Below are 25,665 nucleotides of genomic sequence, written 5' to 3'. Positions count from 1 at the left end.
GCTTGTAGAAGAGAGCAGCATGGACAAACTCATCCCTCTCTCTCCCTCTCATCCCTCTCTGTCCCTCTCGGTGATGAGACAGGACAGAGAGGAGCTGCTGGGCTTGTAGAAGAGAGCAGCACGGACAAACTCATCCCTCTCTGTCCCTCTCGGTGATGGTGCGGTCCAGAATCGACTCCAAGTAGGGTCATGGTTATCTCCTGTCTTACAGGGCAGTTAGGGTCATGGTTATCTCCTGTTACAGGGCAGTTAGGGTCATGGTTATCTCCTGTTACAGGGCAGTTAGGGGCATGGTTATCTCCTGTTACAGGGCGGTTAGGGTCATGGTTATCTCCTGTTACAGGGCAGTTAGGGTCATGGTTATCTCCTGTTACAGGGCGGTTAGGGTCATGGTTGTCTCCTGTTACAGGGCAGTTAGGGTCATGGTTATCTCCTGTTACAGGGCTGTTAGGGTCATGGTTATCTCCTGTTACAGGGCGGTTAGGGTCATGGTTATCTCCTGTTACATGGCAGTTAGGGTCATGGTTATCCCCTACAGACAGAGATTTAACATTTAGAGGGGCGGAGGTTGTGTTTTCAGAGAGAAGGGAGGATTAGGTTTTATTCGGTGTCCAGAGGCCTTTTTGGAGTCTTATTCTGGATGGGTTTCTGCTGACGGAGGCTCTTTGTAAGACAGTATGTGCTTTTATATAGAACCGAGGGAATGTCAATGATTTGGCGCTCAAAGAAAACAAAATGACAGAGGATTGTGCTCTCTGGCTGGACATTTGATCGCCGCTGCTTTGCTCTTCAGCATGCTGGAGGAATTAAACCGTTCATTTCATTCCGTGAGATGGTAGCAGCTCATCCACCCACACACTGACTCCCTGGTCTTTCTTTCATACACACTACATACACGCCAGCTCTCGCTCTCTCTCTCTCTCACACACACACACACACACACACACACACACACATACACACACACACACACATACATACATACATACATACACACACACACACACACACACACACACACACACACACACACACACACACACACACACACACACACACATACACACACACACACACACATACACACATACACACACACACACACACATACATACACACACACACACATACACACACACACACACACACACACACACACACACACACACACACACACACACAGACACACACACTACACACACGCCAGCTCTCTCTCTCTCTCTCTCTCTCTCACACACACACACACACACACAAGCACACACACACATACACACACAAACACACACACACATACATACACACACACACACACACAGACACACACACTACACACACGCCAGCTCTCTCTCTCTCACACACACACACACTGCTTGCAATGTTACCACAAGATGTCACTCAAACTTAAGAAAACCTACAAATGTAGCTGAATGCTGATTTCATTGTAATTACAGGATCATAGCTTAAATATGTCGAACAAAACAACTCTTCTACCGATTAATGCATTTACATTCCAGGACATTTCCGTTAATCTATTAACCAAATGCAATAGGCAGTGGACCAGTGAGTAAAAACTCAGGGACGTTTGAATAAGCTGTTCGCGATTTGTTTGCGCCTGCGCGTGATTTTGAACGGAACGACTTTCCGTAGTTGTAGTAAACATGGCGTCCGACAGCGACAGCGACGGAGATTTTGTTACTTTTGGAACCCCATTAGAACCTCTAGAAGAAGGTAACGGTCCTTTTTACTTTGTATATGACATTAATACAGTCATTTTAATAGTTTATTGTGAGGGAAAGAATGATTAACGTGGTGTTTACGAGCTGATAACTTGTAAGTATAGTTATCATAACAGGAACACCCCGTCTCAAACTAAGACCTTATTCATTAATCTATTCATTAAAATTATAGTTCTAGTTACTTGCCAAGATGACATGTCTGTACCTGCTGTTTAGCGACACGTACAGTAACGTTATATCCATAATCGGTAGACTGTTTCTATTATTTAGCCATCGTTTACATTAACGAGCAATGCACAAAATATAGTCTTAAATTGAGTTTTTTTAAATGCAACCCTGGACGACTGTGTGATCTCGCTCTCCGTAATTTTCAACCTTTCCCCCTGACCCAGTCTGTAATACCAACATGTATCAAGGAGACCACCGTAGTCCCTGTGCCCCAGAACACCAAGGTGACCTGTCTAAATGACTATCGCTCCGTAGCCCTCACTTCTGTAGCCATGAAATGCGTTCTTAGCATCCCTGGATCCCATCCAATTCCCGTACCGCCCCAACAGGGTATCCGTCGGCTCACTAGGTCTGGTCCAGGGTATCAGTCTGCTCACTAGGTCTGGTCCAGGGTATCAGTGTGCTCACTAGGTCTGGTCCAGGGTATCAGTGTGCTCACTAGGTCTGGTCCAGGGTATCAGTGTGCTCACTAGGTCTGGTCCAGGGTATCAGTGTGCTCACTAGGTCTGGTCCAGGGTATCAGTGTGCTCACTAGCTCTGGTCCAGGGTATCCGTGTGCTCACTAGGTCTGGTCCAGGGTATCAGTCGGCTCACTAGGTCTGGTCCAGGGTATCAGTGTGCTCACTAGGTCTGGTCCAGGGCGTCAGTGTGCTCACTAGGTCTGGTCCAGGGTATCAGTGTGCTCACTAGGTCTGGTCCAGGGCGTCAGTGTGCTCACTAGGTCTGGTCCAGGGTATCAGTGTGCTCACTAGGTCTGGTCCAGGGCGTCAGTGTGCTCACTAGGTCTGGTCCAGGGTATCAGTGTGCTCACTAGGAATGATCCAGGGCATCAGTGTGCTCACTAGGTCTGTTCAGGGCGTCAGTCTGCTCACTAGGTCTGGTCCAGGGTATCAGTGTGCTCACTAGGTCTGGTCCAGGGTATCAGTGTGCTCACTAGGTCTGGTCCAGGGTATCAGTGTGCTCACTAGGTCTGGTCCAGGGCGTCAGTGTGCTCACTAGCTCTGGTCCAGGGTATCAGTGTGCTAGGTGAGTATCCGTGTGCTCACTAGGTCTGGTCCAGTGTATCAGTGTGCTCACTAGGTCTGGTCCAGGGCGTCAGTGTGCTCACTAGGTCTGGTCCAGGGCGTCAGTGTGCTCACTAGGTCTGGTCCAGTGTATCAGTGTGCTAGGTGAGTATCCGTCTGCTCAATAGGTCTGGTCCAGGGTATCAGTGTGCTCACTAGGTCTGGTCCAGGGTATCAGTGTGCTAGGTGAGTATCAGTGTGCTCACTAGCTCTGGTCCAGGGTAACAGTGTGCTAGGTGAGTATCCGTCTGCTCACTAGCTCTGGTCCAGGTGAGTATCCGTCTGGTCACTAGCTTTGGTCCAGGGTATCAGTGTGCTCACTAGCTCTGGTCCAGGGTATCAGTCGGCTCACTAGGTCTGGTCCAGGGTATCAGTGTGCTCACTAGCTCTGGTCCAGGGTATCAGTCGGCTCACTAGGTCTGGTCCAGGGTATCAGTCGGCTCACTAGGTCTGGTCCAGGGTATCAGTCGGCTCACTAGCTCTGGTCCAGGGTATCAGTCGGCTCACTAGCTCTGGTCCAGGGTATCAGTGTGCTCACTAGCTCTGGTCCAGGGTATCAGTCGGCTCACTAGCTCTGGTCCAGGGTATCAGTGTGCTCACTAGCTCTGGTCCAGGGTATCAGTCGGCTCACTAGGTCTGGTCCAGGGTATCAGTCTGCTCACTAGGTCTGGTCCAGGGTATCAGTCTGCTCACTAGGTCTGGTCCAGGGTATCAGTCTGCTCACTAGGTCTGGTCCAGGGTATCAGTCTGCTCACTAGGTCTGGTCCAGGGTATCAGTGTGCTCACTAGGTCTGGTCCAGGGTATCAGTGTGCTCACTAGGTCTGGTCCAGGGTATCAGTGTGCTCACTAGCTCTGGTCCAGGGTATCCGTGTGCTCACTAGGTCTGGTCCAGGGTATCAGTCGGCTCACTAGGTCTGGTCCAGGGTATCAGTGTGCTCACTAGGTCTGGTCCAGGGCATCAGTGTGCTCACTAGGTCTGGTCCAGGGTATCAGTGTGCTCACTAGGTCTGGTCCAGGGCATCAGTGTGCTCACTAGCTCTGGTCCAGGGCATCAGTGTGCTAGGCGAATATCCGTCGGCTCGCTAGCTCTGGTAGAGCGTGTTATGTTAACCCCTGTTGCTTGTGCAGCTAGCTAGAACACACAAGCTAACTAGCTAGTTCCCTCCTGTACTCCCTGTTCACTCAGGGCAGCTGGAGCCAGAACCTATCAGAGATTCTGCTGCAGCTGGAGCCAGAACCTATCAGAGATTCTGCTGCAGATTGTGGCCGCCTGGTCGCTTCCACTTCTGTCTCTGGCCAGAACACATCATTGATCCACATTGGAATCTGAAAACTGGACTTAATACTTTCTCGTAAACGTCATCATTTGTAAATGATGTCCGATTTTAGTAAGAACCGTCTAACGATTATGGATATGTCTTTTAGACATGGGAATATGCCACCTAGCACACAGGTAGTTCGTCGACCCTATTTGGGCAATAATTTGTCTTTCTGATCGACCTGGTTCTGGTCTACAGAAATCAGAGATGTAGTAAGGTATTGTGCTGTAGTTTGTCTAGTGCTTCCAAAAAAAGGGGGTATTTCCTAACCAGCTACTTTCCTAGTAGAAAGTATTACTCTACAATATCACGGCTGCTGATGTTTTCCATCACGTGTGTAGATGAGCCTCTGAGGAAGCCTGTCCCGCTGTACGAGCAGACCGTGAAGGATGAGAAGGGCCGCTACCAGAGGTTCCATGGAGCCTTCACTGGGGGATTCTCTGCTGGGTACTTCAACACCGTGGGCACCAAAGAAGGTTGGTCCACACACACACACACACACACTCACTCAGACACACACACAATTATTCAGACACACACTCAGACACACACACACTATCTCTCTTTCTCTCAATCACTCTGTCTCACTCACTCAGAGACTGAGGCCTGTTAATGTCATCATGTGTTGTTTAACCAGCTTCTTTCTGAGAGACCTCACCATACCATATTATCACCATACTGAGAGACCATACCATATTATCACCATACCATATTATCACCATACTGAGAGACCTCACCATACCATATTATCACCATACTGAGGGACCTCACCATACCATATTATCACCATACCATATTATCACCATACTGAGAGACCATACCATATTATCACCATACCATATTATCACCATACTGAGAGGCCTCTCCATACCATATTATCACCATACTGAGAGACCTCACCAGATTCTCAGATTCTCTAGGGTCGTGGGGTGATTCTCTAGGGTCGTGGGGTGATCCTCTAGGGTCGTGGGGTGATTCTCTAGGGTCCTGGGGTGATCCTCTAGGGTCCTGGGGTGATCCTCTAGGGTCGTGGGGTGATTCTCTAGGGTCGTGGGGTGATTCTCTAGGGTCGTGGGGTGATCCTCTAGGGTCGTAGGGTGATTATCTAGGGTCGTGGGGTGATCCTCTAGGGTCGTGGGGTGATTCTCTAGGGTCGTGGGGTGATCCTCTAGGGTCGTGGGGTGATTCTCTAGGGTCGTGGGGTGATCCTCTAGGGTCGTGGGGTGATTCTCTAGGGTCGTGCGGTGATTCTCTAGGGTCGTGGGGTGATTCTCTAGGGTCCTGGGGTGATTCTCTAGGGTCGTGGGGTGATTCTCTAGGGTCGTGGGGTGATTCTCTAGGGTCGTGGGGTGATTCTCTAGGGTCGTGGGGTGATCCTCTAGGGTCGTGGGGTGATCCTCTAGGGTCGTGGGGTGATCCTCTAGGGTCGTGGGGTGATTCTCTAGGGTCGTGGGGTGATTCTCTAGGGTCGTGGGGTGATTCTCTAGGGTCGTGGGGTGATTCTCTAGGGTCGTGGGGTGATTCTCTAGGGTCGTGGGGTGATTCTCTAGGGTCGTGGGGTGATTCTCTAGGGTCGTGGGGTGATTCTCTAGGGTCGTGGGGTGATTCTCTAGGGTCGTGGGGTGATTCTCTAGGGTCGTGGGGTGATCCTCTAGGGTCGTGGGGTGATTCTCTAGGGTCGTGGGGTGATTCTCTAGGGTCGTGGGGTGATTCTCTAGGGTCGTGGGGTGATTCTCTAGGGTCGTGGGGTGATCCTCTAGGGTCGTGGGGTGATCCTCTAGGGTCGTGGGGTGATTCTGTTCTGCCATTTCATTGCTCTTTGATGTTCCAAACATATTGCTCACTGTATGTCTGCTGCAGAGAGACCAGAGATGGTGAGAAAAGGAGTTCTGATCAGTCAGGGAAATGAAAGTGCTGAATACAACATGTTGGCTCCCTATTTAAAAACAAGATGGAGACCAACCTATAGGATGAAAAATACCAGAGTTTGGACTAGCGCCACCTAACGCTACCTACCTGTTGGATTTCTATTTGTTTTTACAAATTAATAATTGGAGTAAAATATTGATATAATACAGAAATGTTGCGATTATGTGACGGTATGAATCACTACTTGTTTCCTACTGCAGGGTGGACTCCAGCAACCTTTGTTTCATCCAGACAGCAGAAAGCAGGCAGACAGAATGCCAGGCCAGAGGACTTCATGGATGAGGAGGTAGGCCTACAAGACATCTCATCTTATCAACAACAGGATACATGAAAGGACTGGTCACACTAACTATTTCCCTTTCAACTCACGTCACGGATGAGGAGGAACCTAGAATCTGAAAGAGAACACATTATACATTCTACAGAACACATTATACATTCTAGAGAACACATTATACATTCTAGAGAACACATTATACATTCTAGAGAACACATTATACATTCTAGAGAACACATTATACATTCTAGAGACCACATTATACATTCTAGAGACCACATTATACATTCTAGAGACCACATTATACATTCTAGAGACCACATCACGGACTAAATGAGAACTTTGTTAGCACAACAACCGTTTCCCTTTGTGGACCAACATGACAACATGGGATGTGAATGTGTTCCGTCTCCTCAGGATCTGGGGGACCACGGCATCGCCCCCAGACAAATCACCACTACAGCTGACTTCGCCTCCGGCAGGAAGGATGTGATCAGGGACAAGGCCAGAGCCATCACCTCTCTTTCAGCCCCTATCCCAGGGGACACTGTCCTGGAAGACTTGGTGGCTCCAGCTAGGTAACTATCCACCGGGCTGAACAGATGTTGTCACTCTGGGCCTGTATGTCTCAAGGGCTTTTCTACAATCAGGACCTCTCTGGCAATGTAGTAATTCGTTGAGAGATCAGCAGAACTACTCCTCTTGACACAGCCCCTGGTATTCGGTGAGCTAAATGGTATAACTGATTCTAGATCAGCAGAACTACTCCTCTTGACACAGCCCCTGGTATTCAGTGAGCTAAATGGTATAACTGATTCTAGATCAGCAGAACTACTCCTCTTGACACAGCCCCTGGTACTCAGTGAGCTAAATGGTATAACTGATTCTAGATCAGCAGAACTACTCCTCTTGACACAGCCCCTGGTATTCAGTGAGCTAAATGGTATAACTGATTCTAGATCAGCAGAACTACTCTGTGACTCTTGGCACAGCCCCTGGTACTCAGTGAGCTAAATGGTATAACTGATTCTAGATCAGCCGAACCACTCGTATATTTCTACTATGCGGTCCTTGTTGACTCCTGGCAGGTCCTCCATGGGGGTGGAGTTACTGAGGAAGATGGGCTGGAAGGACGGCCAGGGGGTTGGGCCCAGGGTGAAGAGGAGGCTGTGTAAGCAGAGAGCAGGTGGGTTACTCAGCCTCTGACTGTCGAAGCAGCAACGTTGGAGCCTAATACGTTGTATAGACTGATGGGACTCTACTCTCAACAAAGTACTGTTTAACCCTTTTAGCTTGTGAATTTAAATCATTCCAAGATGGTTATTTCTCTTTTACAGATTCTGCAACAAGGGCGTTCGGTTCGGCCTCGCCTCCCAACGGTTCATCGGAATCACAGGTAACACAGAGGTTTTGTTTTCAAATTGTGTTTGTTTTTACATTTACATTTTGATATTAATCGATATGTAGTTTGTTGTAGAACTACTTCCTGTCGCTGCAGTAGACTCTCAGCTTAGCAGCGATATGCAGTTTGTTGTAGAACAGTATAACTACTTCCTGTCGCTGCAGTAGACTCTCAGCTTAGCAGCGATATGCAGTTTGTTGTAGAACTACTTCCTGTCACTGCAGTAGACTCTCAGCTGAGCAGCGATATGTAGTTTGTTGTAGAACAGTGGAACTACTTCCTGTCGCTGCAGTAGACTCTCAGCCTAGCAGCGATATGCAGTTTGTTGTAGAACTACTTCCTGTCCCTGCAGTAGATTCTCAGCTGAGCAGCGATATGCAGTTTGTTGTAGAACTACTTCCTGTCGCTGCAGTAGACTCTCAGCGATATGCAGTTTGTTGTAGAACAGTGGAACTACTTCCTGTCGCTGCAGTAGACTCTCAGCTTAGCAGCGATATGCAGTTTGTTGTAGAACTACTTCCTGTCCCTGCAGTAGACTCTCAGCGATATGCAGTTTGTTGTAGAACAGTGGAACTACTTCCTGTCACTGCAGTAGACTCTCAGCTTAGCAGCGATATGTAGTTTGTTGTAGAACTACTTCCTGTCACTGCAGTAGACTCTCAGTTAGCATCAACATGCAGCTTGTGTACCTGTGATGTACCATTCCGACACAAAATGACAGACAGTCCGATCAGCGAAGGAGTGTTAAGGCGGGACTCCCGAACCTCCAATGGCTGTGGATATGTAACCCGATACCCCATAGTCATCCGAGGCAGGGAGGCGGCGCTGTCAGACAGACAGAACAATCACGAAACCAATTACCTTGATAGAACAATTTAAACTATAACAAAAGTCCCCTAAAATAGGCAACTTGACGTTTACCCCTCCCACCACTGCAAAGATGATGAAAAATTCATCCCCTCCCTACTGTTAAACCACAGGATGAGGAGGATGGAGAGTTCGTCCCTGAGAACGTGACCTTCGCTCCTAAAGACGTGACTCCTATAGACTTCACCCCTAAAGTGGACCTGCACGGCCTGGGCTACCGGGGTCTGAACCCCCTGGCGGCCCTGAGGGGAGGTCCGGGCGCGGGACACATCAACCTGTTCACCATGGACTCAGACAGGACCAACAGCCTGTTTGGAGAGGACAGGAAGGGACAAAGACGCAGAGGAGGAGTGGCAGGACAGGTTTGTATGGATACGTGTGTCTCTCGTTGTTTTGTTTAGTTGGTCAGGTCCGTGACGTGTACCCTGTTTGTTATAGTAGGGAAAACACTGTCTGACTGTTGTCAGCTCTAATGGTAGGGAAAACACTGTCTGACTGTTGTCAGCTCTAATGGTAGGGAAAACACTGTCTGACTGTTGTGTCAGCTCTAATAGTAGGGAAAACACTGTCCGACTGTTGTCAGCTCTAATGGTAGGGAAAACACTGTCTGACTGTTGTGTTAGCTCTAATGGTAGGGAAAACACTGTCTGACTGTTGTGTCAGCTCTAATGGTAGGGATACACTGTCTGACTGTTGTGTCAGCTCTAATAGTAGGGAAAACACTGTCTGGCTGTTGTGTCAGCTCTAATGGTAGGGAAAACACTGTCTGACTGTTGTGTCAGCTCTAATAGTAGGGAAAACACTGTCTGACTGTTGTGTCAGCTCTAATAGTAGGGAAAACACTGTCTGACTGTTGTGTCAGCTCTAATAGTAGGGAAAACACTGTCTGACTGTTGTGTCAGCTCTAATGGTAGGGAAAACACTGTCCGACTCTAATAGTAGGGAAAACACTGTCTGACTGTTGTCAGCTCTAATAGTAGGGAAAACACTGTCTGACTGTTGTGTCAGCTCTTATAGTAGGGAAAACACTGTCCGACTGTTGTCAGCTCTAATAGTAGGGAAAACACTGTCTGACTGTTGTCAGCTCTAATAGTAGGGAAAACACTGTCTGACTGTTGTCAGCTCTCTGTATTGTTTGGTTGTTACTAGTCAGGTGCTCTGGGATACTTAGCCTGTGCTTGACCCTTTGACCCCCCCCTCCAGGGTTTTGGTGTGGGTGCGATGGAGGACGATGACGAGGACATCTACCACAGAGACATCATGTCTAACTACGACACGGTGCTGGGAGGGGAGGAGCCTGGCAACGGACTGTACGGATGGACCGCCCCCCAGCAGTACAACAGGAAGAAGAAAGGTGAGAACCACTGAGATGACAGGAGATGGAAGACTCTGGGACAGTTTCCCAGACACAGATTAAGGCTGGTCCTGAACTAAAAATATAGAATCCCTGGGGAACAGGCCCTGCCAGTTGTCCTGAATCTCTGGGGAACAGGCCCTGCCAGTTGTGTTTGTCCTGAATCTCTGGGGAACAGGCCCTACCAGTTGTCCTGAATCTCTGGGGAACAGTCCCTGCCAGTTGTCCTGAATCTCAGGGGAACAGGCCCAACCAGTTGTCCTGAATCTCTGGGGAACAGTCCCTGCCAGTTGTCCTGAATCTCTAGGGAACAGGCCCTGCCAGTTGTGTTTGTCCTGAATCTCTGGGGAACAGGCCCTACCAGTTGTCCTGAATCTCTGGGGAACAGGCCCTGCCAGTTGTGTTTGTCCTGAATCTCTGGGGAACAGGCCCTACCAGTTGTCCTGAATCTCTGGGGAACAGGCCCTACCAGTTGTGTTTGTCCTGAATCTCTGGGGAACAGGCCCTACCAGTTGTCCTGAATCTCTGGGGAACAGTCCCTGCCAGTTGTCCTGAATCTCTGGGGAACAGGCCCAACCAGTTGTCCTGAATCTCTGGGGAACAGGCCCTGCCAGTTGTGTTTGTCCTGAATCTCTGGGGAACAGGCCCTACCAGTTGTGTTTGTCCTGAATCCCTGGGGAACAGGCCCTACCAGTTGTTTGTCCTGAATCTCTGGCGAACAGGCCCTACCAGTTGTGTTTGTCCTGAATCTCTGGGGAACAGGCCCTACCGGTTGTACTGAATCTCTGGGGAACAGGCCCTGCCAGTCGTCCTGAATCTCTGGGGAACAGGCCCTGCCAGTCGTCCTGAATCTCTGGGGAACAGGCCCTGCCAGTTGTCCTGAATCTCTGGGGAACAGGCCCTGCCAGTTGTCCTGAATCTCTGGGGAACAGGCCCTACCAGTTGTGTTTGTCCTGAATCTCTGGGAAACAGGCCCCTACCAGTTGTCCTGAATCTCTGGGGAACAGGCCTTACCAGTTGTCCTGAATCTCTGGGGAACAGGCCTTACCAGTTGTCCTGAATCTCTGGGGAACAGGCCCTGTCAGTTGTCCTGAATCTCTGGGGAACAGGCCCTGCCAGTTGTCCTGAATCTCTGGGGAACAGGCCCTACCAGTTGTGTTTGTCCTGAATCTCTGAGGAACAGGCCCTACCAGTTGTCCTGAATCTCTGGGGAACAGGCCCTACCAGTTGTGTTTGTCCTGAATCTCTGGGGAACAGGCCCTACCAGTTGTGTTTCCCTGAATCTCTGGGGAACAGGCCCTACCAGTTGTGTTTGTCCTGAATCTCTGAGGAACAGGCCCTACCAGTTGTCCTGAATCTCTGGGGAACAGGCCCTACCAGTTGTGTTTGTCCTGAATCTCTGGGGAACAGGCCCTACCAGTTGTGTTTGTCCTAAATATCTGGGGAAAGGGCCCTACCAGTTGTTTGTCCTGAATCTCTGGGGAACAGGCCCTATCAGTTGTTTGTCCTGAATCTCTGGGGAACAGGCCCTACCAGTTGTCCTGAATCTCTGGGGAACAGGCCCTACCAGTTGTGTTTGTCCTGAATCCCTGGGGAACAGGCCCTACCAGTTGTCCTGAATCTCTGGGGAACAGGCCCTACCAGTTGTGTTTGTCCTGAATCCCTGGGGAACAGGCCCTGCCAGTTGTCCTGAATCTCTGGGGAACAGGCCCTACCAGTTGTCCTGAATCTCTGGGGAACAGGCCCTACCAGTTGTGTTTGTCCTGAATCTCTGGGGAACAGGCCCTACCAGTTGTCCTGAATCTCTGGGGAACAGGCCCTGCCAGTTGTCCTGAATCTCTGGGGAACAGGCCCTACCAGTTGTGTTTGTCCTGAATCTCTGGGGAACAGGCCCTACCAGTTGTCCTGAATCCCTGGGGAACAGGCCCTGCCAGTTGTCCTGAATCTCTGGGGAACAGGCCCTGCCAGTTGTCCTGAATCCCTGGGGAACAGGCCCTGCCAGTTGTCCTGAATCTCTGGGGAACAGGCCCTGCCAGTTGTCCTGAATCTCTGGGAAATAGGCCCTACCAGTTGTCCTGAATCTCTGGGGAACAGGCCTTACCAGTTGTCCTGAATCTCTGGGGAACAGGCCTTACCAGTTGTCCTGAATCTCTGGGGAACAGGCCCTGTCAGTTGTCCTGAATCTCTGGGGAACAGGCCCTGCCAGTTGTCCTGAATCTCTGGGGAACAGGCCCTACCAGTTGTGTTTCCCTGAATCTCTGGGGAACAGGCCCTACCAGTTGTGTTTGTCCTGAATCTCTGAGGAACAGGCCCTACCAGTTGTCCTGAATCTCTGGGGAACAGGCCCTACCAGTTGTGTTTGTCCTGAATCTCTGGGGAACAGGCCCTACCAGTTGTGTTTGTCCTAAATATCTGGGGAAAGGGCCCTACCAGTTGTTTGTCCTGAATCTCTGGGGAACAGGCCCTATCAGTTGTTTGTCCTGAATCTCTGGGGAACAGGCCCTACCAGTTGTCCTGAATCTCTGGGGAACAGGCCCTACCAGTTGTGTTTGTCCTGAATCCCTGGGGAACAGACCCTACCAGTTGTCCTGAATCTCTGGGGAACAGGCCCTACCAGTTGTGTTTGTCCTGAATCCCTGGGGAACAGGCCCTGCCAGTTGTCCTGAATCTCTGGGGAACAGGCCCTACCAGTTGTCCTGAATCTCTGGGGAACAGGCCCTGCCAGTTGTCCTGAATCTCTGGGGAACAGGCCTACCAGTTGTGTTTGTCCTGAATCTCTGGGGAACAGGCCCTACCAGTTGTCCTGAATCCCTGGGGAACAGGCCCTGCCAGTTGTCCTGAATCTCTGGGGAACAGGCCCTGCCAGTTGTCCTGAATCCCTGGGGAACAGGCCCTGCCAGTTGTCCTGAATCTCTGGGGAACAGGCCCTGCCAGTTGTCCTGAATCTCTGGGGAACAGGCCCTACCAGTTGTCCTGAATCTCTGGGGAACAGGCCCTGCCAGTTGTCCTGAATCTCTGGGGAACAGGCCCTGCCAGTTGTCCTGAATCTCTGGGGAACAGGCCCTACCATTTGTGTTTGTCCTGAATCTCTGGGGAACAGGCCCTACCAGTTGTGTTTGTCCTGAATCTCTGGGGAACAGGCCCTACCAGTTGTGTTTGTCCTGAATCTCTGGGGAACAGACCGTACCCGTTGTGTTTGTCCTGAATCTCTGGGGAACAGGCCCTGCCAGTTGTCCTGAATCTCTGGGGAACAGGCCCTACCAGTTGTGTTTGTCCTGAATCTCTGAGGAACAGGCCCTACCAGTTTTGTTTGTCCTGAATCTCTGGGGAACAGGCCCTGCCAGTTGTCCTGAATCCCTGGGGAACAGGCCCTGCCAGTTGTCCTGAATCTCTGGGGAACAGGCCCTACCAGTTGTTTGTCCTGAATCTCTGGAGAACAGGCCCTACCAGTTGTTTGTCCTGAATCTCTGGGGAACAGGCCCTACCAGTTGTTTGTCCTGAATCTCTGGGGAACAGGCCCTGCCAGTTGTCCTGAATCTCTGGGGAACAGGCCCTACCAGTTGTCCTGAATCTCTGGGGAACAGGCCCTACCAGTTTTGTTTGTCCTGAATCTCTAGGGAACAGGCCCTACCAGTTTTGTTTGTCCTGAATCTCTAGGGAACAGGCCCTACCAGTTGTCCTGAATCTCTGGGGAACAGGCCCTACCAGTTGTGTTTGTCCTGAATCTCTGGGGAACAGGCCCTACCAGTTGTTTGTCCTGAATCCCTGGGGAACAGGCCCTACCAGTTGTGTTTGTCCTGAATCTCTGGGGAACAGGCCCTTCCAGTTGTTTGTCCTGAATCTCTGGGGAACAGGCCCTACCAGTTGTCCTGAATCTCTGGGGAACAGGCCCTACCAGTTGTTTGTCCTGAATCCCTGGGGAACAGGCCCTTCCAGTTGTTTGTCCTGAATCTCTGGGGAACAGGCCCTTCCAGTTGTTTGTCCTGAATCTCTGGAGAACAGGCCCTACCAGTTGTTTGTCCTGAATCTCTGGGGAACAGGCCCTACCAGTTGTTTGTCCTGAATCCTTGGGGAACAGGCCCTACCAGTTGTCCTGAATCTCTGGGGAACAGGCCCTGCCAGTTGTCCTGAATCTCTGGGGAACAGTCCCTACCAGTTTTGTTTGTCCTGAATCTCTAGGGAACAGGCCCTACCAGTTTTGTTTGTCCTGAATCTCTAGGGAACAGGCCCTACCAGTTGTCCTGAATCTCTGGGGAACAGGCCCTACCAGTTGTTTGTCCTGAATCATTGGGGAACAGGCCCTACCAGTTGTCCTGAATCTCTGGGGAACAGGCCCTGCCAGTTGTCCTGAATCTCTGGGGAACAGGCCCTACCAGTTGTCCTGAATCTCTGGGGAACAGTCCCTACCAGTTTTGTTTGTCCTGAATCTCTAGGGAACAGGCCCTACCAGTTTTGTTTGTCCTGAATCTCTAGGGAACAGGCCCTACCAGTTGTCCTGAATCTCTGGGGAACAGGCCCTACCAGTTGTTTGTCCTGAATCCCTGGGGAACAGGCCCTACCAGTTGTGTTTGTCCTGAATCTCTGGGGAACAGGCCCTACCAGTTGTGTTTGTCCTGAATCTCTGGGGAACAGGCCGTACCCGTTGTTTGTCCTGAATCCCTGGGGAACAGGCCCTACCAATTGTCCTGAATCTCTGGGGAACAGGCCATACCCGTTGTGTTTGTCCTGTACTATGGAAAGTTATGGTTCATACACTTATTTAGTGTTTATGTGTAAGGGACTCTCTCTGTCTCTCTCTGTGCCTCTTCATTCAGTGTCATAGTCCTGTCCATGAACATAATGTCGATCACATCAACGAGGATCACTGCATATTGTTCTCTAATGCTGTTCTTTCTTCGTCTTCAGACCACAGTAAAGACGCTGCTTATCTGGGTAAAATCCTAGAAGGATTCACCCTGGCCTCCGATAAGCTGGAGACCAAAACAGTAGGTGCTCTCTTAACCTAGTTTCTAAATGAATCTCTCTTCAATTACCTCCGAATTATATCACCTCCATCCCCTGGCCTCTTTCTCTCCTCCCATCTCTCTCTCTCTCTCTCTCTCTCTCTCCTTCTCTTTCTCTCCTCCTCTCTCCCTGTCTCTCTCGCTACCTCTCTCCCCTCTATCCTCCCTCTCTCCTCTCTATCCTCTCCTCTCTATCCTCTCCTCTCTCTCCTCTCTCTCTGTCTCTGTCTCTCTCCCCCTCTCTCTCTCTCTCCCCCCCCCCCCCTCTCTCTCCCTCTCTCTCTCCTCTCTCTCTCCTCTCTCTCCCTCTCTCTCTCTCTCCTCAGATCTTCCCTCCTCCCAACCTGCCCAGAGACTTCAGGCCGGTCCACTACTTCCGTCCAGTGGTGGACCTGTCCAGCGTCAGCCCCATGGTAGCCCAGGCCCTGCAGACGTCTCGAGGCCACATGGCCCAGGAAGAGCCCTCTAAGGGGGGTCGTCACCAGCTGGACTCTGCCCAGAGGAGGGAGCTGCTGGGGGAGGCTACACTGCAAGGTGCAGACTGTTCTCTGTATTCTTCTGAAACCTGTAGACACAACAAGATGTTTTAATCCTCGTGGTCATCTCCTCTTTATCAACCGTGGTGCTATGTCTCCTCCCTGCCCTGTCTCCTCCCTGCCCTGTCTCCTCCCTGCCCTGTCTCCTCCCTGCCCTGTCTCCTCCCTGCCCTGTCTCCTCCCTGTCCTCCTCCCTGCCCTGTCCTCCTCCCTGTCCTGTCCTCCTCCCTGCCCTGTCCTCCTCCCTGCCCTGTCTCCTTGTCCCCTCCCCTGTCCTCCTCCCTCCAGGTCCCAGCTCTGTGTTTGACCTGCTGAAGGTTGAGGACAGAGAGAGACTCTCCAGCCTACGGAGGCCCTCCTCAGATACCAGCTCAGGCCCCAGACAGCCCACCCCTGGGGAGGCCAGAGCAGCCGTTGTGGCTGCAGGGGTAGCGGCTGCAGCAGCCAGAGCCTCCGCCCAGAAGGCCCTGTCTAGCAGGTACACCTATATCTGTCTGTCTGACCGTCTCTGAACCATCCTGGGATATGTGTTGTGTTGTAGTCCAGTGTTCTAGATCTTGTAATGTATTGTAGTCCAGTGTTCTAGATCTTGTATTGTAGTCCAGTGTTCTAGATCTTGTAATGTGTTGTAGTCCAGTGTTCTAGATCTTGTAATGTATTGTAGTCCAGTGTTCTAGATCTTATAATGTATTGTAGTCCAGTGTTCTAGATCTTGTATTGTAGTCCAGTGTTCTAGATCTTGTAATGTATTGTAGTCCAGTGTTCTAGATCTTGTATTGTAGTCCAGTGTTCTAGATCTTGTAATGTATTGTAGTCCAGTGTTCTAGATCTTGTATTGTAGTCCAGTGTTCTAGATCTTGTAATGTGTTGTAGTCCAGTGTTCTAGATCGTGTAATGTATTGTAGTCAAGTGTTCTAGATCTTGTAATGTGTTGTAGTCCAGTGTTCTACATCTTGTATTGTAGTCCAGTGTTCTAGATCTTGTAATGTATTGTAGTCCAGTGTTCTAGATCTTGTATTGTAGTCCAGTGTTCTAGATCTTGTAATGTATTGTAGTCCAGTGTTCTAGATCTTGTATTGTAGTCCAGTGTTCTAGATCTTGTAATGTGTTGTAGTCCAGTGTTCTAGATCGTGTAATGTATTGTAGTCAAGTGTTCTAGATCTTGTAATGTGTTGTAGTCCAGTGTTCTACATCTTGTAATGTATTGTAGTCCAGTGATCTAGATCTTGTAATGTGTTGTAGTCCAGTGTTCTAGATCTTGTAATGTATTGTAGTCCAGTGTTCTAGATCTTGTATTGTAGTCCAGTGTTCTAGATCTTGTAATGTATTGTAGTCCAGTGTTCTAGATCTTTCAATGTATTGTAGTCCAGTGTTCTAGATCTTGTAATGTGTTGTAGTCCAGTGTTCTACATCTTGTAATGTATTGTAGTCCAGTGTTCTAGATCTTGTAATGTGTTGTAGTCCAGTGTTCTAGATCTTGTATTGTAGTCCAGTGTTCTAGATCTTGTAATGTATTGTAGTCCAGTGTTCTAGATCTTGTAATGTGTTGTAGTCCAGTGTTCTACATCTTGTAATGTATTGTAGTCCAGTGTTCTAGATCTTGTAATGTGTTGTAGTCCAGTGTTCTAGATCTTGTATTGTAGTCCAGTGTTCTAGATCGTGTAATGTATTGTAGTCCAGTGTTCTACATCTTGTAATGTATTGTAGTCCAGTGTTCTACATCTTGTAATGTATTGTAGTCCAGTGTTCTAGATCTTGTAATGTGTTGTAGTCCAGTGTTCTAGATCTTGTATTGTAGTCCAGTGTTCTAGATCTTGTAATGTATTGTAGTCCAGTGTTCTAGATCTTTCAATGTATTGTAGTCCAGTGTTCTAGATCTTGCAATGTGTTGTAGTCCAGTGTTCTAGATCTTGTATTGTAGTCCAGTGTTCTAGATCTTGTATTGTAGTCCAGTGTTCTAGATCTTGCAATGTATTGTAGTCCAGTGTTCTAGATCTTGTATTGTAGTCCAGTGTTCTAGATCTTGCAATGTATTGTAGTCCAATGTTCTAGATCTTGTGATGTATTGTAGTCCAGTGTTCTAGATCTTGTATTGTAGTCCAGTGTTCTAGATCTTGTATTGTAGTCCAGTGTTCTAGATCTTGTAATGTAGTCCAGTGTTCTAGATCTTGTATTGTAGTCCAGTGTTCTAGATCTTGTATTGTAGTCCAGTGTTCTAGATCTTGTATTGTAGTCCACAGGTATGACAAAGCAATGCACTGATACGTCTTGCATGGCTCTCATCTACAATATCCTGCTGCTCCTTGGTAACGTCAGATCACCAGGTCTCTGTTGAATCCATCCAGGTTTGCACCCCACGCAGAGCAGCAGCAGCAGGAAGCTCTGAGTGTGTGGAGCGGCCCTACGGCGCAGGCCCAGACAGGACAGACCTTCAAACCCTTTGAGAGGACCCCTCATAAACAGGCCCGATACGACCTCTACATAGACCAGCTCAAACAGGGAGACCGAGGTACGGAGGCTGCATGGTGTCAAACCGATTCAATGGACTTTTATTCTATGAAATGGACAGGCTCTTAGAAAACAGACCGTGTCAAACAGGGAGAGACAGAGAGACAGAGAACTGGTTTGGCTGCCATTTTAACAAAGACAAAGTGCTTGACAATGTCAATCTGGTATTGTAATGTTATCGTGGTCTATTAAGACAATAAAACCACTTTTCATGGTGAACACAGACGCATTGAGAGCCTCTTTAAAATGTTCTGAAAGAATCAGCCCATGTTCTGCTTTTAGGACATTCCTCTCCCAACGTACATTATCCACTAAGATTCCCATGATGGTTTCATCCTCACATCTAAACCGTCTCCTCAACTCTGTCCAGATGCCCTGGAGTTGAGCTTGGACCCCACCATGACAGAGTGGGAGAGAGGGAGAGAGAGGGATGAGTTTGTTCGTGCTGCTCTCCTCTACAAGCCCAGCAGCTCCTCTCTGTCTTGTCGCTTCACCAGAGGGAAACAGGATGACGGTGTGGAGGCAGACACTGTGGAGGTGACACGAGATCAGGAGGTAGGCAGCTCTCCACAGCTTCACCATACTATTGAAGGATTGTGGGTAATCAATACTGAGGGGAGATCAGGAGGTAGGCAGCTCTCCTCCACATCTTCAGCATAATGTTGAAGGATTGTGGGTAATCAATACTGAGGGGAGATCAGGAGGTAGGCAGCTCTCCACAGCGTCACCATACTGTTGAAGGATTGTGGGTAATCAATACTGAGGGGAGATCAGGAGGTAGGCAGCTCTCCACACCTTCACCATACTGTTGAAGGATTGTGGGTAATCAATACTGAGGGGAGATCAGGAGGTAGGCAGCTCTCCACACCTTCACCATACTGTTGAAGGATTGTGAGTAATCAATACTGAGGGGAGATCAGGAGGTAGGCAGCTCTCCACAGCTTTGAAGGATTGTGGGTAACCAATACTGAGGGGAGATCAGGAGGTGGGCAGCTCTCCACAGCTTCACCATAATGTTGAATGATTGTGGGTAACCAATACTGAGGGGAGATCAGGAGGTGGGCAGCTCTCCACAGCTTCACCATAATGTTGAAGGATTGTGGGTAATCAATATTGAAGGGAGATCAGGAGGTAGGCAGCTCTCCTCCACAGCTTCATCATAATGTTGAAGGATTGTGGGTAATCAATATTGAGGGGAGATCAGGAGATAGGCAGCTCTCCACACCTTCACCATACTGTTGAAGGATTGTGGGTAATCAATACTGAGGGGAGATCAGGAGGTAGGCAGCTCTCCACAGCTTTGAAGGATTGTGGGTAACCAATACTGAGGGGAGATCAGGAGGTAGGCAGCTCTCCACAGCGTCACCATACTGTTGAAGGATTGTGGGTAATCAATACTGAGGGGAGATCAGGAGGTAGGCAGCTCTCCACAGCTTCACCATACTGTTGAAGGATTGTGGGTAATCAATACTGAGGGGAGATCAGGAGGTAGGCAGCTCTCCACAGCTTCACCATACTGTTGAAGGATTGTGGGTAATCAATACTGAGGGGAGATCAGGAGGTAGGCAGCTCTCCACAGCTTCACCATACTGTTGAAGGATTGTGGGTAATCAATACTGAGGGGAGATCAGGAGGTAGGCAGCTCTCCACAGCTTCACCATACTGTTGAAGGATTGTGGGTAATCAATACTGAGGGGAGATCAGGAGGTAGGCAGCTCTCCACAGCTTCACCATAATGTTGAAGGATTGTGGGTAATCAATACTGAGGGGAGATCAGGAGGTAGGCAGCTCTCCACAGCTTCACCATAATGTTGAAGGATTGTGGGTAATCAATACTGAGGGGAGATCAGGAGGTAGGCAGCTCTCCTCCACAGCTTCAGCATAATGTTGAAGGATTGTGGGTAATCAATACTGAGGGGAGATCAGTAGGTAGGCAGCTCTCCACAGCTTCACCATAATGTTGAAGGATTGTGGGTAATCAATACTGAGGGGAGATCAGGAGGTAGGCAGCTCTCCACAGCTTGACCATAATGTTGAAGGATTGTGGGTAATTAATATTGAGGGGAGATCAGGAGGTAGGCAGCTCTCCACAGCTTCACCATAATGTTGAAGGATTGTGGGTAATCAATACTGAGGGGAGATCAGGAGGTAGGCAGCTCTCCTCCACAGCTTCAGCATAATGTTGAAGGATTGTGGGTAATCAATACTGAGGGGAGATCAGTAGGTAGGCAGCTCTCCACAGCTTCACCATAATGTTGAAGGATTGTGGGTAATCAATACTGAGGGGAGATCAGGAGGTAGGCAGCTCTCCACAGCTTGACCATAATGTTGAAGGATTGTGGGTAATTAATATTGAGGGGAGATCAGGAGGTAGGCAGCTCTCCACAGCTTCACCATAATGTTGAAGGATTGTGGGTAATCAATACAGGCTGGTAATCCAGGATTGGGTTACAGGCTGGGAATCCAGGATTGGGTTACAGGCTGGGCATCCAGGATTGGGTTGCAGGCTGGGCATCCAGGATGTGTCCTCGGGGGTGTCCTCGGATGGGGCCACAGTGTCTCCTGACCCCTCCTGTCTCAGCCTCCAGTATTTATGCTGCAGTAGTTTGTGTCGGGGGGCTGGGGTCAGTTTGTTATATCTGGAGTACTTCTCCTGTCCTATTCGGTGTCCTGTGTGAATCTAAGTGTGCGTTCTCTAATTCTCTCCTTCTCTCTTTCTTTCTCTCTCTCGGAGGACCTGAGCCCTAGGACCATGCCCCAGGACTACCTGACATGATGACTCCTTGCTGTCCCCAGTCCACCTGGCCATGCTGCTGTTCCAGTTTCAACTGACCTGAGCCCTAGGACCATGCCCCAGGACTACCTGACATGATGACTCCTTGCTGTCCCCAGTCTACCTGGCCATGCTGCTGCTCCAGTTTCAACTTCCACCTGACTGTGCTGCTGCTCTAGTTTCAACTGTTCTGCCTTATTATTATTCGACCATGCTGGTCATTTATGAACATTGAACATCTTGACCATGTTCTGTTATAATCTCCACCCGGCACAGCCAGAAGAGGACTGGCCACCCCACATAGCCTGGTTCCTCTCTAGGTTTCTTCCTAGGTATTGGCCTTTCTAGGGAGTTTTTCCTAGCCACTGTGCTTCTCCACCTGCATTGCTTGCTGTTTGGGGTTTTAGGCTGGGTTTCTGTACAGCACTTTGAGATATCAGCTGATGTACGAAGGGCTATATAAATAAATTTGATTTGATTTGATTTGATTTGATTGGGTTACAGGCTGAACATCCTGGTTACAGGCTGGGCATCCTGGTTACAGGCTGGGCATCCTGGTTACAGGCTGGGCATCCAGGATTGGGTTACAGGCTGGGCATCCAGGATTGGGTTACAGGCTGGGCATCCAGGATTGGGTTACAGGCTGGGCATCCAGGATTGGGTTACAGGCTGGGCATCCAGGATTGGGTTACAGGCTGAGCATCCAGGATTGGGTGTGAGGCTCAGTGGGTTGATCCTCTGTTCTGCCTGTTTGTCTTCAGAATGATGTGGATGACAAGCAGGCAGCCGTGAAGATGAAGATGTTTGGAAAACTGACCAGAGACACGTTTGAATGGCACCCTGACAATCTGCTCTGCAAGAGGTTCAACATACCTGACCCCTATCCTGGGTACGAGACACACACACACACACACACACACACACACACACACACACACACACACACACACACACTTGACCACCACGGAATGAATGGTACTATGAATACTAAAACTCAATGGTTACTGCTTGTATCGTTGCATTGGGCTCTAACTGTTGTTGTTGTTGTTGTCTATCCAGGTCTGGGGTTGTCAGGTCTAACTGTTGTTGTTTATCCAGGTCAGGGTTTGTCAGATATAACTGTTGTTGTTGTCTGTCCAGGTCAGTGTTTGTCAGATATAACTGTTGTTGTCTATCCAGGTCAGGGTTTGTCAGATATAACTGTTGTTGTCTATCCAGGTCAGGGTTTGTCAGATATAACTGTTGTTGTCTGTCCAGGTCAGGGTTTGTCAGATATAACTGTTGTTGTCTGTCCAGGTCAGGGTTTGTCAGATATAACTGTTGTTGTTGTCAATCCAGGTCTGGGGTTTGTCAGATATAACTGTTGTTGTTGTCTATCCAGGTCAGGGTTTGTCAGATATAACTGTTGTTGTTGTCTATCCAGGTCAGGGTTTGTTAGATATAACTGTTGTTGTCTATCCAGGTCAGGGTTTGTCAGATCTAACTATTGTTGTTGTTGTTGTCTATCCAGGTCAGGGTTTGTCAGATATAACTGTTGTTGTTGTCTATCCAGGTCAGGGTTTGTTAGATATAACTGTTGTTGTTTATCCAGGTCAGGGTTTGTCAGATCTAACTATTGTTGTTGTTGTCTATCCAGGTCTGGGGTTGTCAGATCTAACTGTTGTTTTCTTTCCAGGTCAGGGTTTGTGGGAATGCCCAAAGTGAAGAGAGACAAGTTCTCTGTGTTTAACTTCCTGACTGTATCAGAGAGTCCAACAGCTAGTGCTTCCCCCGCTCCACAAGGTAACAAACAATCAGTTCCACTTTATCCAGACACATTTTATCTCAAGTGTTACAGGGAAGAATTTCAGAGTGTCGGGGCGTTGACTTTCATTGTATATTATCAAATCTATTCTCTGTTTAATTTAATTACGCGATTAAACTAATCATGTGACTTTAATTAACTAGGAAGTCGGCACCACGGGAAAATGTTTAGAGTTTTTATTTCCCGAATATAACTCTTCCGATGTTTTCATATCTTATCGATTAGTCACTTATTAATGTATTATTACCTCATTAGTCTCATTACTGAACGTCTCAACCCCCTTGGATATCTGCATGAACCCTGAATCAGCGATATACAAATCAACTTAATTATTTATTTACTAACTAACTTAGTCACAGAATTACGTAAACACACACACAATACGTCATACATGGGTTACTAAATGATACAAAGAAAAAGTCCCTAGCGGACCAAACTGATATGACGGCTTGGTAGACAAAGGAAAAGGGGTGGGGACCGCTCAAGAGCGGGAAAACTCAGTGGATTCAAGTACATACAGTTGGCTACACTACACTACATATACACACACTACACTACACCTCACTACACTACACCTCACTCTCACTACACTACACCTCACTACACTACACCTCACTACACTACACTATACCTCACTACACTACACCTCACTACACTACACCTCACTACACTACACTACACCTCACTACACCACACTACACTACACCTCACCCTCACTACACTACACCTCACTCTCACTACACTACACCTCACTACACTACACCTCACTCTCACTACACTATACCTCACTACACTACAACTCACTACACTACACCTCACTACACTACACTACACCTCACTACACTACACCTCACTACACTACACCTCACTACACTACATATACACACACTACACTACACCTCACTACACTACACTACACCTCACTACACTACACCTCACTACAATACACTACACCTCACTACACCACACCTCACTACACTACACCTCACTACACTACACTACACCTCACCCTCACTACACTACACTACACCTCACTACACCTCACTACACTACACTACACCTCACTACACTACACCTCACTACACCACACCTCACTACACCACACCTCACTACACTACACTACACCTCACTACACTACACCTCACTACACTACACTACACCTCACTACACTACACCTCACTACACTACACTACACCTCACTACACCACACCTCACTACACCACACCTCACTAATTACACCTCACTACACCCCACTACACCTCACTACACTACACTACACCTCACTACACCACACCTCACTACACTACACCTCACTACACCCCACTACACCTCACTACAATACACTACACCTCACTACACTACACCTCACTACACTACACTACACCTCACTACACTACACCTCACTACACTACACCTCACTACACCACACCTCACTACACCTCACTACACCCCACTACACCTCACTACACTACACTACACCTCACTACACTACACTACACTACACCTCATTACACTACACCTCACTACACCACACCTCACTACACCCCACTACACCTCACTACACTACACTACACCTCACTACACTACACCTCACTACACCCCACTACACCTCACTACACCTCACTACACTACACCTCACTACACTACACTACACCTCACTACACTACACCTCACTACACCCCACTACACTACACTACACTACACCCCACTACACTACACCTCATTACACTACACCTCACTACACCACACCTCACTACACCCCACTACACTACACTACACCTCACTACACTACACCTCACTACACCCCACTACACCTCACTACACCTCACTACACTACACTACACCTCACTACACTACACTACACCTCACTACACTACACTACACTACACTACACTACACTACACTACACTCCTTTAGCAACAGCTCCCTGTTTTCTGATCTAATGTCCATTTTGTCATGGGTGGTTTTATACTCTGTGGAAGAAGGGGGTGTTTTCCATGACGCCTGCTGTGATGTCTGGGTAAACCTGGCCCCTATGTCTCTCTGTGTAAACCTGGCCCCTACGTCTCTCTCTCTCTCTCTCTCTGTGTAAACCTGGCCCTAAGTCTCTCTCTCTCTCTGTGTAAACCTGGCCCCTACGTCTCTCTCTCTGTGTGTAAACCTGGCCCCTACGTCTCTCTCTCTGTGTGTAAACCTGGCCCTACGTCTCTCTCCCTCTCTCTGTGTAAACCTGGCCCCTACGTCTCTCTCTCTCTCTCTGTGTAAACCTGGCCCCTACGTCTCTCTCTCTCTCTCTGTGTAAACCTGGCCCCTACGTCTCTCTCTCTCTCTCTGTGTAAACCTGGCCCCTACGTCTCTCTCTCTCTCTCTGTGTGTAAACCTGGCCCCTACGTCTCTCTCCCTCTCTCTGTGTAAACCTGGCCCCTACGTCTCTCTCTCTCTCTGTGTGTAAACCTGGCCCCTACGTCTCTCTCTCTCTCTCTGTGTAAACCTGCCGCCTACGTCTCTCTCTCTCTGTGTAAACCTGGCCCTACGTCTCTCTGTATCTCTCTGTGTAAACCTGGCCCCTACGTCTCTCTGTGTAAACCTGGCCCCTACGTCTCTCTCTCTCTCTGTGTACACCTGGCCCCTACGTCTCTCTGTGTAAACCTGGCCCCTACGTCTCTCTGTATCTCTCTGTGTAAACCTGGCCCTACGTCTCTCTCTCTCTCTGTGTAAACCTGGCCCCTACGTCTCTCTCTCTCTCTGTGTAAACCTGGCCCCTACGTCTCTCTGTATCTCTCTGTGTAAACCTGGCCCCTACGTCTCTCTGTGTAAACCTGGCCCCTACGTCTCTCTCTCTCTCTCTGTGTAAACCTGGCCCC

General features: G+C 48.9%; 1 protein-coding gene across 4 annotated transcripts in view; it reads left to right on the top strand.

Moving 5' to 3' along the window:
* Window positions 1–1,631: 1,631 nt before the first annotated feature.
* The window catches only part of LOC109877923 (G patch domain-containing protein 1), a 33,731-nt gene continuing 9,697 nt past the window's right edge, over window positions 1,632–25,665 (top strand). For all 4 annotated transcript variants that reach the window (XM_031812641.1, XM_031812640.1, XM_031812638.1 and 1 more), the window contains exons 1-15: window positions 1,632–1,728; window positions 4,690–4,824; window positions 6,478–6,563; window positions 6,972–7,132; window positions 7,643–7,740; window positions 7,892–7,950; window positions 8,937–9,185; window positions 10,027–10,177; window positions 15,083–15,162; window positions 15,507–15,714; window positions 16,005–16,194; window positions 18,062–18,225; window positions 18,595–18,779; window positions 21,759–21,886; window positions 22,673–22,779. In XM_031812641.1, coding sequence (XP_031668501.1) covers window positions 1,659–1,728; window positions 4,690–4,824; window positions 6,478–6,563; window positions 6,972–7,132; window positions 7,643–7,740; window positions 7,892–7,950; window positions 8,937–9,185; window positions 10,027–10,177; window positions 15,083–15,162; window positions 15,507–15,714; window positions 16,005–16,194; window positions 18,062–18,225; window positions 18,595–18,779; window positions 21,759–21,886; window positions 22,673–22,779 — 2,071 coding nt within the window. In that variant the 5' untranslated portion in view covers window positions 1,632–1,658. The remainder of the gene's footprint in view (window positions 1,729–4,689; window positions 4,825–6,477; window positions 6,564–6,971; window positions 7,133–7,642; window positions 7,741–7,891; window positions 7,951–8,936; window positions 9,186–10,026; window positions 10,178–15,082; window positions 15,163–15,506; window positions 15,715–16,004; window positions 16,195–18,061; window positions 18,226–18,594; window positions 18,780–21,758; window positions 21,887–22,672; window positions 22,780–25,665) is intronic.

This window comes from Oncorhynchus kisutch, unplaced genomic scaffold (assembly GCF_002021735.2).
Source record: "Oncorhynchus kisutch isolate 150728-3 unplaced genomic scaffold, Okis_V2 Okis03b-Okis08b_hom, whole genome shotgun sequence".
Taxonomy (NCBI): Eukaryota; Metazoa; Chordata; class Actinopteri; order Salmoniformes; family Salmonidae; genus Oncorhynchus; species Oncorhynchus kisutch.
The sequence above is the reverse complement of the archived record's forward strand: the minus strand, read 5'-3'. Positions and strand labels throughout refer to the sequence as shown.